Here is a 14918-nt window from a genome sequence, read left to right on the forward strand (position 1 = left end):
CGCGGCAGGGACTTTTTTGTTTGCCAGCCCTAATTTTAAGGGTTGCTATCACCTAATTAAATATTTCACTTCCCTATAACACTTTGATATAGTTATTTATTTTGAATATGTACTGTACTTCTGGTGATAAATCACGATTTCTGGTTTCTTACATTTGCACCTACAGATCATCATGTTTTTAAAGTAATGTCACCATTGATAACTAATCAAACACAATACAGAAAGTTTGTGATAAGTTCTGAAATTAAAGGTGCCCGTACACTGTAGATCCTGACAGTGCAGCGTGTATGGGGGGGCTACTCTCCCCTGTGGACAGGATGATAAATGGATGCAGTGTATAAGGACAAACCTTTTACTATGTTCCTTTCTTCTACTCTTTAGACATTATGCTCTCTCCGGCGATAGAGACACATTTCACCCCTTCGGTGTACAGTGTACATGCCCTCACTTTACTGTCTGAGGTAAGAGGCGCTTGCTCAGCTTTAAAATGTTATTCTGTATACGAGGAGGATTTCTTCATTGACCATGTATTTTTTTAGGTTCTTGCTCATTTGCTGGATATGGTTTTCTACAGTGATGAAAAAGAGAAAGTTATCCCATTACTTGTCAATATCATGCATTATGTCGTACCCTATTTACGGAACCATAGGTAAGGTTATTGTTCAATTTATCTGCTTTATTGTGACATTATTTTAATACATTGAAAAGTAATACACGTTATTACATTAACCCTTTGCAATCCAATTTTGGATTCAGGGTTTCCTAGGGGGGCTTATTCTTTCTGCCATTATACAATGGTGCCATCTGCTGGCTAGAGCCAGTACTGCAGTATGGGACATGCTGGAGAGGCCCCCCAACAACAGAATGGTCAGAAATATACAGGAAGAATACCCTGCCAGACGTCTTCCTGTACAGCCTTCAATCAGAATGTCGGAAGACGTTAGACAGTGGATTGGAAATGGTTAATGCGCTTCCTTATTGTAGTGGTAAGGAGCACTTATGGGTGCAAAATAAAGAATAAAGCTCACTTCACATCCTGTTTGGGCACTACATACAGTCTAAATGTTTGCCTGTATGCAGTTCTGTGCCTATTCAGTTGCACACATCTGGCTTTGCTCCCATTGGAATAATAACAGATCACACAGTAAGCTGTTGCTTTTAGGGATTCATTTGTATTGAATTTTATACCAGCACCATATGCTAAAAGGACAGACTTTTAGCATCCATCTGGCTAATAGAAATGGACATGTTGGAGGTATTTCATGATGTATATGCTGAGTGTAGTGCAGGAAGTGTCAACTATTATTAGGTTTAGTATTCAGTGTGAAAACTGCAGGATTTTGTAACGTCGAAATTTGAAAGGAAAAATCATTAAAAAATTCTCCAAAAATATATGGTTAACATAAAAACTTGACTTGTACAATAGGTCATTTTCTGATGACCTATTCCCTCTAGCATTTTTTGGCAAAGAACAGCCTGGTTTGAATGGGACCCCTGCATTTCTTTTTATTATCAGATTTGATCATGCTTGTCTTGAAGGTATTAGGGGGGTTTCACATCTGCACTTGGGGGTTCCGTTTTCCTGCTCCATTCATAGAGCAGGAAAGGGGAATCCCCTTGTTGAACAGCTCTGTCTTAGGACGAAGCCAAACAGCGCTGGATGGACCCTATTGACTTTAATGGGGTCTGTTCACTTCCCGCTCAGCTACCTGTTTTTTTACTGAAAGAAAAAGCACTGCATCGGTGCTTTTTTTCCGGTATTTTGTGCCGGATCTGTGACGGAACCTCTGACCGGAAGTTCCAATGCAAATGTGAAACTAGCCTTATGCAATTTTCCGTCCACTTCAGTGTGAGATAAAAGTATTTGTTCCAACCTAGAATGCAGTTCTCCAGGGTTTCATATTCATAGAGAATGTAATGAAGCAAGGCCATGCTTTCTAACATAATGAACCATCTTCTGTAATATGTTGTTGCCTTCTCCGTTGCAGCGCTCATAATGCTCCCAGTTACCGCGCCTGCGTGCAGCTGCTGAGCAGTCTCAGTGGTTACCAGTACACCAGGCGCACGTGGAAGAAGGAAGCGTTTGACCTCTTCATGGATCACAACTTCTTCCAGATGGACAGCTCCTGTGTTAGTCAGTAAGACATCTCTCTTCTTGTCAATGTGTTTGGGACAAATTAACATAAAGTTCAAGTTACACGAGGTTCCTATGATGAGAACACTCTGCAAGCTAACGCAGATATAAGAGGTTAAATCAGATTCCACCTCTGATCAGCTCTTCTTTACCTTGTCATACAGCTGGAGGGCCATCATGGACCATCTGATGACACATGACAAAACCACATTTCGGGATTTAATGAGTAAGTTGTCTGAATGTATTTTTTGTTAACTTTTTGAACCAGTATATCCCCTGCACCATATTGAGTGTACGTCAACATCTAATTTAACTGAATAAGACTTCTAAACTAAAAAATTTATAAGCCAAATAAAATTTTTAGTCGCCAAATCTAAATACATAAAGGAACACTTCTGCTTTGGGGGAAGTGGGAGTGGCTTGTTGAGTGGGGGCAGCATGGCCGCCACAGACCGACAGCCTGTGTGGGTGATTTTTATTTTTTGCATGGCTAGTCGCAAATAGTGACTAGAAGTATACATTTTTGTTGCCACTTGCAAATTTGTAGTTGCATTGATGACCATTCTGGTCACCATCTGAAGCTCCGAATATATATTGCCATTCTGCATATCCCACATTGCTATCTCCTGCACATGTCTGTGTGCTGGCTCTAAGTGAAGTGTTCTCGTCTGCCGTGCTAATGATTTATTTTTTGTTCCTCAGCTCGTGTAGCTGTCGCTCAGAGCAGCTCCCTCAGTTTGTTCACGAACCGAGATGCTGAGCTGGAGCAGAGGGCAATGCTGTTGAAGAGACTGGCCTTCGCCATCTTTAGCAGTGAAACTGACCAGTACCAGAAATTCCTACCGGATATACAAGGTGAGGCCGCAATGTAATCTATTGTGCATCTGAAAATAAACCTGATGGTGGCATTCAGAGGAACATTTATCACCTACCTGAGTGAAACAGAAGCAGCACTACTATCCCTGAAATACGTTACCCAGAATAAGTTTGTGAACTGAAGAAAGCGGGCACAATCCAGAATAACCATAATTTGTGCTGTCTTTGTTTTTAAGAAAGGCTAGTGGAGAGCTTACGGTTGCCACAGGTGCCTACTCTACATTCCCAGGTGTTCCTGTTTTTCCGAGTACTACTTCTAAGAATGTCCCCACAACATCTCACCTCTCTCTGGCCAACCATGATCACTGAACTGGTGAGTACATTGTGCTTTTTTGTTATTTTCCTGTTTTATGAGTTTTTATTGGAAAAAAAAATCACAATATGAACAAATAAGTACAAAAATGACTCAAGTACAGACAGTCAGGGTGACCCTAGAGGCCCCAGTAGAATCCCACCAAACATAAAAGTCATGGGGAAAAGTATGAAAGCAGCAATGAGGAGACTGAAGTTAAAGGAATATCTACCATCTCAGTTCAGAAATGCTGCTCACAAGCACAACTGTTCTGACTGATATTTTGAAGTTTGTGAAATTGTAACTCCTTGGCACATACGGTGGTCACATCTAGATGATACCCAACAGGGATTTTGCCTACAATGATGAATCATTGCTGTTGAAATATTGTTGCCTTGGTCAATGAGTATTGTTTATAGTTGTGTACCAATTTGATTTATTTGTGTATTATCAGGTACAGGTTTTCTTGTTAATGGAGCAGGAACTTACCGCAGATGAAGATATCACCAGGTAGGTTGCTATTTTTCTATAAAAAGTAGTAGATATTTCCTGTATTAGCCCTTTCTGACGCAAGAGACTAACAATATTTATGTCATACAGGCATTAAAAATATACTGCCTCAACTACTGCAATAGCCTCTTTTTGCCCCCTATTGATAGACTAACGCCTCTCCACATCAACTTGAACCATGCTGCACAACTCATGTACCCCTCCTGGCATCCCTCAATGTCAGTCCTTCCAATAGCTTCCCATCATACAAGTAATCAAATTAATAATGCTCCGTTTCAGTATAGAGCTTTGTGTTCACTGGTCCATGAGAGATATCTCTGCTTCTGGTGCTCATGTACACTCACTGTTTGTCTTTTTTTTCTATGTTCATACCCTATTCACTTACATTCTACTATACATTGCTGCCGAATTTTGGTGTGAAATCTGCAGTCAAAATTCTGCAGCAAATCCGCAATCTTGAACTCATCCTAAAAAAGTCCCCAACAGATACTTTAACATAGCACCACCTGACTTGTCTAGAACTGCATAGATCTGCTTGGCTGTGAAATGTTGAGGTATCATCAGTATGAATTTATTTTCTAATTACCATTGCTCTAGTTTCTGATTTAACCTATACTTTTATCCAACCTACTACAGGACTTCTGGGCCTTCTGTAGCTGGTTTGGAGACGACATACACTGGTGGGAACGGATTCTCCACGTCGTATAACAGCCAGCGGTGGTTGAACCTCTATCTGTCAGCCTGTAAATTTCTTGACTTAGCCCTGGCACTACCCTCTGATAATCTGCCCCAGTTTCAGATGTAAGTTGTTTTTTAATGTTTGGTGTCACTGTATAAGAATATCTTTCTCTCTAGTGTTACGACTAGAGATGAGCGAGCATACTCTCTAAGGGCAATTGCTCGATCGAGCATTGCCCTTAGCGAGTACCTGCCCACTCGGGAGCAAAGATTCGGCTGCCGGCAGCGGGCGGGGAGCTGCGGGGGAGAGCGGGGAGGAACGGAGGGGAGATCTCTCTCCCCCCCACTCACTGCCGCAACTCACCTGTCGCCCGCGCCGGCAGCCGAACCTTTAGAGCCGAGGGGGAGATACTCGGCTAAGGCACTACTCGCTCGAGTAGTTAGCCTTAGCGAGTATGCTCGCTCATCTCTAGTTATGACCCCACTGTGTGGAATCCTATGGTCTTCATACTATATACATATGTGGTAGACCTAATTGCACTCCTTATGCTTTTTACAGCTAGTCTCTAATCACACTTCCATATTCACGGGTAGTCATGTATACCAAACTTGAATATAGACGTAGTAACTATTTCCAACATGATAAGATGTTTAAAGATTCTACATGTACTGTTGCAATGACAGCCTTGTTGCTTGATGATCATTTTCCTTAGCTGTCCTGTGTTATTTGCTGTGTAATATGTAACATCTGTTGCTTATAGCATTTTCTACTGCTATTACTATAACTGTCTTTTAGGTATCGCTGGGCATTTATCCCAGAGGCATCAGATGATTCGGGGTTGGAAGTTCGAAGACAAGGAACACATCAGAGGGAATTTAAACCATATGTGGTTCGACTAGCAAAACTCTTAAGGAAAAGGGCCAAGGTATTGTTCCTGACGTTGATTCATGTATAAGAACATACTATATCAAAAGTAGTCATAAGATTAAGCTGATTTCACATTTGCATCATTGTTTCCATCATAAATGGAAGTCTCTACACAATGCGGGATCCGTTGTAAATCATTGGCCCATGTCCAACGCTATTGACTTATAATGGAATACTAATGCACCCGTATTTTAAGCACACTACATAGACTTCAATGGACGTTTTCCGACCGCAGAAAGGATAAAAGTAGTGCATGCTGCAATTTTAAAATGCGCACATATTTTGTCCACCCATTTAGGTTTTAGAGATTAACATTAGCTCCATATTACTGATAGAAAAATATGGATGGAATACTGATGAAAAGTATGCTTGCGTGAAAATAGCCTTAGGGAACCATGGTCAACATGAAATACAACTCCCTTCTTACAAGCAATTATGGTTTACAGTAAAACGTAGCTTTCAAAAAGAGCCGGACTTGGTAAGAAGTGTCCGCCTATTAAGTTGTAGCGAGAGACCGGACCACCAAGCTGAGTTTGGGAAAGAGAGGAACCGCCCAGCATTCTGCCCTTATATTCTTTCCTTTTTATTACTTTCTTAGGATAGATCTTTACTTCTCCCCATGGTCCGCTCTTCTTAACATTGTTTTCTCTGAATTGCTGCAGTGCTTCAGAGTAAAGCATAGCTGTCTGCAATCAGGGAGCTCGACTGCAAAGTGGCCCCTCAACACACAATATCGGTTCTGGGACGACCATTGTATGTTGAAACCGTTACTCTATGGAAAATTGGTTCTGAAGCCCTCAAAACGTCAGCCAAAAGGGATACAAAATGAAGATTAAAAAAAAGGAAGCAGATAATATATACAGATAAAGCAAGTCCCTCACATTACATAGAAAGTCCATGTTCCAGAAGGTCTTTCTGATTGAGGACAGGAGCTTCTTCAGGGTCTGTACAGTACACAGTGTACCAGAAAATCACATGAAGCTGCCCTCCCAGGAGCAGCTCCTCTTGCTCAGGTGAAGAGCAGCACAGAACATGTAGTACCACATTGTACTGTAGAGAGGCGCTACTAGACAGCCAATCAGTACATTACAGTAATACAGGTGTTTTACAAGTGATGCTGACCATGCTGATTGGTGGGATTTTCCAGCAAGGTGCACATGCTGCAGATCTGGACTATATGTGACATTGTATGCTAAATATGGCTTCATTTTCAATTGACGGAGAGAGAATATTCTACAGTACTTTGAAATTAGCGTAACTAGAGATGAGCGAGCACGCTCAGATAAGGCGGTTACTTGAGCGAGCATCGCTCTAACGAGTAACTGCATTCTCGTCCGAGCAGGCTCGGGAGAGGGGAAGAGAGAGAGATCTTCCCCTGCCACTCCCCGAGCATGCTCGGACGAGAATGCAGTTACTCGATAAGAGCGATGCTCGTGTGAGTAACTGTCTTATCCGAGCGTGCTCGCTCATCTCTAATGGTAACCCAAGGCCATTGTAACTTGAGGAATTGCTATATTTCATGCTGCCCATAGTCCAGGCAGCATGAAACTGCCAACAGGTTCCCTTTAAATACCCAAATACTAACTAGTTTGAATATAGGTAAATAATAAGGTCAGAAGCGGCGCTCCAATGGTGTGTAAGGAAATGAAAACAAGGTAATATGGAGAGGAACTCACCGCAACTGAACCGGTCCTATAGTTAAGAGACCGGTCAGTTCGTTGGTCCACTTCAGCTTTTTTGAAAACCAAATAGAGGCAGTGTATGTTGACGGTCCTAGGACATCCCCTAAGGGAGAGCTGCAGCGAGCGACTCCAAAACAACAGTGTCAAGGAGGAGAGAAATGTGCATTAGGAAAGAGAAAAAACTCACTTCATGCGCTCCATCAAACAGTGGCAGAATGTGGAAATCTTACTTGTTGAGGGGTGCCTGGACTCCTGGCACCCCCAATATCCCAAGGAGCAAAAAGGTTTCAACGATGCAGGTATAATCCTCATAAAGCGATTTATTATATAAAAGAACAGGTAAATGGGCGTTGCAACGCGTTTCGGCTTCTGTCAAGCCTTTATCAAGCATAAGGAACAGTTGGTAGATGGTCTCTATTTATAGCAAAACATACACAGAAGGAAAAGGGGAAGGGGAGGGGCAGGAAGGGAAACAACCACATTGTACACATTCATAATAATGACTATAATGTTATAAATGGTTTCCCATCCTCCTTTTTAGTGGCATGCTATTGCAATTGTTGATGTAATATATGTAAATTTAAATATATCCGACGTTACCTCCGGGTATCACGGCGTCACTCGGTCACATGACCGAAGGTCTGACGGGGAAGGGAAGCACTTCGATGTTACACTAGAAGGCGGGGCGTCCCCAAAGACCGTCCGAGTGCATATCGGGTATCCAAGGACGCAGGGGGGCGGTATCCCACCGCGTCTCTTCCTGGAACTCCTCCACCACGTCATCAGATGATCACGTGGTGTTGCGCCGGACGCAATGACGCCCACCCACATGGGCGTCGCCAAGAGGATCACATGGGGTCACAGAACGTAATGACGTATGCTTGTACTGGCATCTCGCCTCGCAGCAGTACGTTTACCTTCTATGTTGCGGGCCTTGGTCATATGAAGCTACGTAGCGCGTGGTGACGTCCTACATTCAAGGACGTTGTGTCACATGATTATACTGTCAAGGGGCCTTAGGGAATAGGTTTCTCATGTGACTTTGTACGGTGGCTTCTTCATATCAAAATTATATAGATAACATATCGATAGATACAGTAACATGCCAAATGGCTATATACAACAAGCAATCTAATGTTGTGTATTTAATATATCCCTTAGTAGAATGTACACAAAAATACAAACCAAGGGCTAGGTAACGGGATAACATGCATTGCAGTGCTACAAATAGGACCATCTGTCATAAAATTAAGATTCTAAACAATCCATAGATATATACAATAAATATTAAATAAATATCAGTCTTAAAATCGGGAAATATTCTCCTATATATAAAAATAAAATATCTTAATAAAATTTCTCTAGTGTTTCATTTAGTCCTGTGGGATGTAGTGTATTGAATTTAAATATATAAAACATTTCTTTTCTTACTAGCCTAGCATGGTTACCTGGTTGAATTTGCTCCAAAGGGGTAATCGATAATCTCGAAGGATCTGCATTGTGGTGAACCGAAAAGTGTTTAGAGACACTATGAGATAAAAATAGTTTGAATATAGAGGTAATCCGGGTATGGTAGTGAGATCCAGCACTGCTAATCCTATTACTATCAGCGCTCTACCATTATTTCAGTCTCTGCGCATGTTTGTGTCTTATTTTCTTTTCAACTGAAAAACCCTTAAGAATCTGTTTTGATCAGTTTTTCTCAATTTTATTAATCCAGAAAAACCCAGAAGATGACAGCTCAGGGAGAATACTGGACTGGGACCCCGGACATTTACTGCTAACCATTTCCACCGTTCGCAGCATGGAGCAGCTTCTGCCTTTTTTCAACGTCCTCAGTCAAGTCTTCAATAGCAAAGTCACCAGCAGATGTGTCGGAGACTCGGGGAGCCCGGTCCTTTACCAGAATTCTTTTCCAAACAAAGATATTAAACTAGAGAACCAGAAGATGTTCTCCAGCAAAGCAAGACAGAAAATTGAGGAGATGCTTGAGAGAGATTTCCTGGAAGGGGTGCTGAAGAGTTGATGTGCTCCAGGGTTCTTACCACTGCGTTGTATAGAGACTTTTTTACTCTGTATGTATTGTAACAAATCTGCTTCTTATGTCTGGACTCTTATTTAAATCTTTTTTATTTGTAAATAAAAGTGAGACTTCTGGATGTGAACTAATCATGTTAACGTACTATCTCCTCATGGTGCACAAGGTATGTCTTATGATGTCATTGATTGCTCGAAGAAAATATCAGAAATACAGATCTGACCATTTTTCACTCAGGCTTAGCTTTTTATTTCTACTCCTAATTCTCCAGCTAATATTTAATTCACACATTGACCTGTTAATGCAGTTTTAGAGCAGAAGTGAATCCAAAAGGAAGGAAAAGTATAAAGGAAAGACTGATACCTCTCTCCTTTTGTATCCACTCCTACGTGTGATTCAAAATACTGACTGCATCATAAAATTGCATGTGTGATCCCAGGCAAAGGGTTTATGTTTTCATGTTGTCGATTTTTGGTGCAGATCTCACCTTTTCATTTTAAGAGGCGAAATCCATGGTGAAAATTTGCAGCATAAACTGGCATGCCGCAAATCTAAAACCTGCACTGCAGGGCAATTTAGAGCAAACACCGAGGAAGAATGTAATATTAAAACAAACTAACTTTATTAGAAAAATTAAAAATGGACAGAACAAAACATATATAATCCAGATAGGAACTCTTGGATATAGAATATTCCCTAATTCCACACGGAAAACCCATATACAAGTAGTGTCCCGGATAATGGACACTAAATCACTTGTGGGGCCTATGACCAGAAAAGTTAGATGATGACCTCCCACTCATGATCAAACGTTGTTCTATGTTCGGGAAGGGAAAAAAAAAGATCCTCTTTATTACAATCTTATCTGTGGTCCACTTTATTAACGGAACCCTTAGATTGTAAAAAGCTACAAAGACTCAGAGAGATAATGTGTCTTTATGCACTCAGCCGCCTAGACGTGCACCCATTGGTTGTAATCAAGATTCCCCAGGGGAAGATGCAAAGGATGAGTATTAGATATTTAGTCTCACAGTTTTCTCATGCAAATCCCCCTCTCGCTAGGGTGTAAAATGGGGAAAGGACCAAACCGAGATTTAATGTTACTAGTATAGGTTTAGGTAATAGCACTATGTGTTGTTGCCCAGAAATAATCACATCATATATTCGGTGTTCAGATCGTAAAGGGTTAATATCTCCCCTGTATTACAGACACACTTGATTCCTTAATAAGGTTATTGAGAGCCCCGGTTAATAAAGAATACCCACTTTCCTTATTTTTGCAAAAAGTGGCATAGCATTCCAGCGTTGAAGGGGTTAAATGTGTGCACATTGTTCAGTATCTGACGCACACATATGATCCCACTAGGGCCCTGTGTAATATACCACCTTAGCCCCAAAGATCATTCCTTTATTCATGAAGTCACTGGAAACTGGCACACTAACCCCCCCCCCCCCCTTTTTTTCAACGTCCTCAGTCAAGTCTTCAATAGCAAAGTCACCAGCAGATGTGTCGGAGACTCGGGGAGTGTTTCTACTGGTTAACAAGGAGTTAACTGCTTCATCAGGATGGAATGAGGAGCAGCCGTGATAGTTGGTGAAAATTTGCAGCATAAACTGGCATGCCGCAAATCTATAACCTGCACTGCAGGGCAATTTAGGGTGAATGCAGACGGCCAGGTCAGATTCAGACTGTGAGATTCACACAGCAGGATGCGACCCATGTCCCTGCATTGACCTCTCGCTTACCCGTCCGGCATCTTCTCTCTCTGCTCTACAATGTGCTGGCTGGCGCACAGCCCCACATGCGCAGTGTAGAGCCGGCACGTCAGCGCGAGGGTCTCGCTGAAATAGGACATACCCTTGTGTGATTTTTCATGTGGTCAAATCATGGCTGTCTGCCTGGGATTGCATAAACTAATGCATTCCTATGGCAGGGTGTAGCAGCGGAATTTCCACACGAAATCTCAACAGGGAATTTTCGCCCGTGTGTATTCAGCCTTACAGAGCGAATTTATTTCCTCAGTGTGTGGATGAGATTTCTTGAGTTCTCAGCCATGTTGCCTGTACTGTAAAATGCTGCTTGCTGAAAATCCAGGGCATCAACATGAGGGCGGTTTCATACAGTGCTATGGGGAAAATCTCCACTGTAGTTCTTGATGCCATTGTTTGAGTCAAAAAAAAAGAAGTGGATCCACTAAGGGCCTCCTGCACACGACAGGGTCAGATCCGGTAAGCGGGATCCAGCCGCGGGATCCTACCCTGTGCCCAGCCCGTGACCTCACACACCTGTCCGGATTCTTCTTTTTCTAAATGCAGGAGCGCCATCCAGCGCACACGCGCAGTACAGATAAAGCCACGCCGTCGCAAGTGAATGACGTGGATCCCACAACCCTTCTGCAGTACTCCCTGTGGAAGGGACACGGGATGGACGGCTTCAATTGACCTCAATGGAAGCAGTCGGTGCAGAAAACCACACAGAATGGAGCATGCTGTGATTTTTCTGCCACAAGCAGAAATTTACGCTCATATGCAGGAAGCAGCAGTTCTCCATAAGAGGCTATGGGCGGTATTTGCTGCATAGTCCGGGGCAGCCGCCGGCCCCAGATTTTGCTAATCAAATCCGGCCATGTGCAGGAGCCCTTAAAAGGAGAAGTAGAAATCCTTTCCTTTTTATATTTCCCATTCCTTCTGATACCAATGAAAAATTGGTCCAAAATCTGTGTGTGAAATCACCCTAAGGCCGGCTTCACACGGGCAATAAAATCGTCTGAGATTTGTGCGTTTTGAGACGCACAAATATGAACCATATTCTTTTGAATGGGTTCACACACAGGTGCGATGTTTTCCTGCATGGCACCAGGATGTGGGGGAAAAGAAAAAAACCCGCCGCATGTTCTATCTTGTTGCGTGATCTTTCATTGTAGGCCCATTGTTTTCAATGGGGCCGATGGCAGCAACACCAGCCCCATTGAAAGCAATGGTAGAAACTCTGCGATCCTCCAACGCAGCTGTGACCGCCACAGCACAGGATCCTTGGCTTTGATGCTAGGGTTTGTTGCTCATGAAAACACCTCACATCCCTTTGTATTTCACATGGTGGGGAGTGCAACATGGAGGCAGGATTCACAGCCCCATATGGTGATCACCCATGTGAAGGAGCCCTAAGAAGTATATTCACAAGGTGTGGATTTGCCAGCATTTTAGCCTTTACATCAAAGGTTAAAGTCCATAGTCAAGACCAGCAGCATAAATTGATATACTGCATATTTTTAAAATTCACAGTGTATTTCAATTATTATGCAAATTTTGTGCAGAATTTTTCCACACATTGTAGGTATTTCTTTTAATATCTCATCCACTTGGCTTATACTGTGGCTTTTCTTCAAGAAATTGCAAAGGTTCATAGGCTGTGTGAAGGCACCCTAAAGAAGTGCCATCACTGATTCTTTTAATAGCAATTAAAGTGCTCTTAGGGCTTTTAAGATACATGTCCTCCAGAAGTTCATCTTTAAATGATGTATACAAGGAGCTAAGCAATCATTGCTGCCTCCCCCATAACTTGGCCCACACTATAAAGGCCCTTTTACACAGAGCAATTAACGCTCAGATTTTGGCTAGTTTGCGTGAATCGGAAGATAATCACTCAGTGTAAATGTTGACAGCTACTAAACGCAACAAGAATTTGTTCGCTTATCGTTCTTCACTCCGTTTTTGCAGGCATAAAAATCAAATGTCTATTCTCCCGTGTAAACAGCAGTTGTTCTACTCTAAAGAACTGCCCGTTTACCGTGAGTGGAAGCGATCTATGGCCAGTTCCACCTACAAATCACTGAGCAATCAGCGCTGTTCTGTGAAAGCACAGGAGTGATTAGCACCAGGACGACTGTTAAGCACCAAACAGTTAACCAATGTAAAATGGCACTAGCACTACTCTCTCCAACGCCACCTTTAACCTTTTTTTTTTTTTTTTTTTTTTAAGAATAGAATAATCCAGCTTTTTTCCACCTTCTGCACTGAAGAATTAGAGTACCTGCTTTCTAAAACTAACTGTCCCATGATGCTTTATCCAGGAATAGTCTAAGCCAGTGTGGTCATATCTGTCAGAAGCTAGAGATATATAGTTAATGCTAAATTGATTTTAGTATGAGGCCCTCCAGGATCTTGCTCATCCAGGAGGAGGTGCTGATAAGTCTTTGGCTTTACCCAGAAAGAAACGAGATAGGAAGATGAAACTTTACATTTATTCCACATACTCTCTACTGATGTCAACACACTTCTTACATCGGTATTCCAAGTTCTGTAAGCCTTGCAAAAAGAAGGATTTCTGTTGTGTCTCAAACCAGTAATCCGTAGTAGCTATGGCATCAGAAATGGTGTGAAATTTGGTACCCTTGAGGTGTTTCTTCAGGTTTAGAAACAAATGATAGTCAGAGGGAGCTAGATCTGGTGAATAAGGTGGGTGGTCAACCAGCTGGAAGCCTAGCTCCACCAGTTTTGCAGTGTGAGCAGAGGTGTAGTCTTGCAGGAACAAGATTCATTTGGACAGCTTGCTGCACCTTTTGGCCTTCAGAGCTGCCTTCAATTGGTCCAAAAGTCCAATGTAATACCTTGCATTGATGGTGGAACCATTTTAAAGGTAGTCCACTAGCAGCACTCCCTCCTTAGCCCAGAACACAGACACCATCACCTTAGTGGCTGAACTTCTTTGGGCGAGAACCATTGTGCCTCCACTTTTTTGACTGCTCCTTGGTTTCAGGGTCATACAAATGAATCCAGGTCTCATCCATAGTGACCAGTCGATCCAGAAAGTTCTTATCAGTCCAGAAACGCTGACAAAATGGACTGGGAAGTTTTCACTCGCATACTTTTCTGATCGGTTGTCAAACATTTAGGGACCCACTTTGCCGTGGTTGTTTTGGGCCCTATTCTTTTAATAGACTTATTGATGACCTGGTAGAATTTTTGTACAGTAAAATTGCAATATTTGGAGAGGATACAAAACTACGTAAAGAAATTAACACAAAAGGACACAATGCAAATTGACCTGGATAAGTTGGGCGCAGAAAAGTGAATCACCGACATGGAAAAGGGCTTGGGCATTTTAGTTAACTATAAGCTAAACTGGAGTAACCAGCGTCAGGCAGCTGCTGCCAAGGCAAATAGGATCAAAAACAGAGGTTTAGGGTTACATGGCCAGAACATTGTTCTTCCTCTTTATAAATCACTAGTCAGACCAGACATGGGATATTGAAGACCGTTTTGGGCAGTGGTACTCAAGAAGGACCTAGCAGAGCTTGAGCAGGTACAAAGCTAAAAGATAAAAGTAATAAATGAACTGGGTGGACTACAATACCTAGAGAGGTTTTCTAAAAAATTTTTTTTCTTCCTAAATTAAAAAACCCAAACAGACAGTTATTAGGTCACCCCTTAGCCATGTATAAATACATCAGGGGTCAATACAGAGATCTCTCCTATCATCTGTTTATATGCAGGGCTGTAACAAGGAGACGCCTTCTACATCTAGAGGAAAGAAGGTTTCATCACCAACATAGAAGGGGGTTCATTACTGTAAGAGAAGTGAGACTGTGGAACTCTTCCTGAGGAGGTAGTGATGGTAAACTCATTAAAAAAAGAACAAGAGGCACTTAGCTAGCTGCCTTTCTTGAGAGATGTTATCATTAAGAACTTCAGAAGGGTTATTGTTCCAGGGATTATTCCAATTGGAATAAATCATTGCATGTAAAAACTGCCAGTGTTTAATTTTCAGCTGAACAAGGATT

The 14918-nt window shown here is 42.1% G+C and overlaps 1 protein-coding gene across 2 annotated transcripts in view; it reads left to right on the forward strand.

Moving 5' to 3' along the window:
- DOP1A (DOP1 leucine zipper like protein A) overlaps nucleotides 1-9374 on the forward strand; it is a 74331-nt gene extending 64957 nt beyond the window's left edge. For both annotated transcript variants that reach the window (XM_066604972.1, XM_066604977.1), the window contains exons 28-37: nucleotides 382-461; nucleotides 540-649; nucleotides 1989-2138; nucleotides 2299-2360; nucleotides 2837-2989; nucleotides 3187-3323; nucleotides 3757-3812; nucleotides 4449-4613; nucleotides 5287-5416; nucleotides 8821-9374. In XM_066604972.1, coding sequence (XP_066461069.1) covers nucleotides 382-461; nucleotides 540-649; nucleotides 1989-2138; nucleotides 2299-2360; nucleotides 2837-2989; nucleotides 3187-3323; nucleotides 3757-3812; nucleotides 4449-4613; nucleotides 5287-5416; nucleotides 8821-9126 — 1349 coding nt within the window. In that variant the 3' untranslated portion in view covers nucleotides 9127-9374. The remainder of the gene's footprint in view (nucleotides 1-381; nucleotides 462-539; nucleotides 650-1988; nucleotides 2139-2298; nucleotides 2361-2836; nucleotides 2990-3186; nucleotides 3324-3756; nucleotides 3813-4448; nucleotides 4614-5286; nucleotides 5417-8820) is intronic.
- Nucleotides 9375-14918: the final 5544 nt, after the last annotated feature.

The sequence above is a fragment of the Eleutherodactylus coqui genome, chromosome 1 (genome assembly GCF_035609145.1).
Source record: "Eleutherodactylus coqui strain aEleCoq1 chromosome 1, aEleCoq1.hap1, whole genome shotgun sequence".
Classification (NCBI taxonomy): domain Eukaryota; kingdom Metazoa; phylum Chordata; class Amphibia; order Anura; family Eleutherodactylidae; genus Eleutherodactylus; species Eleutherodactylus coqui.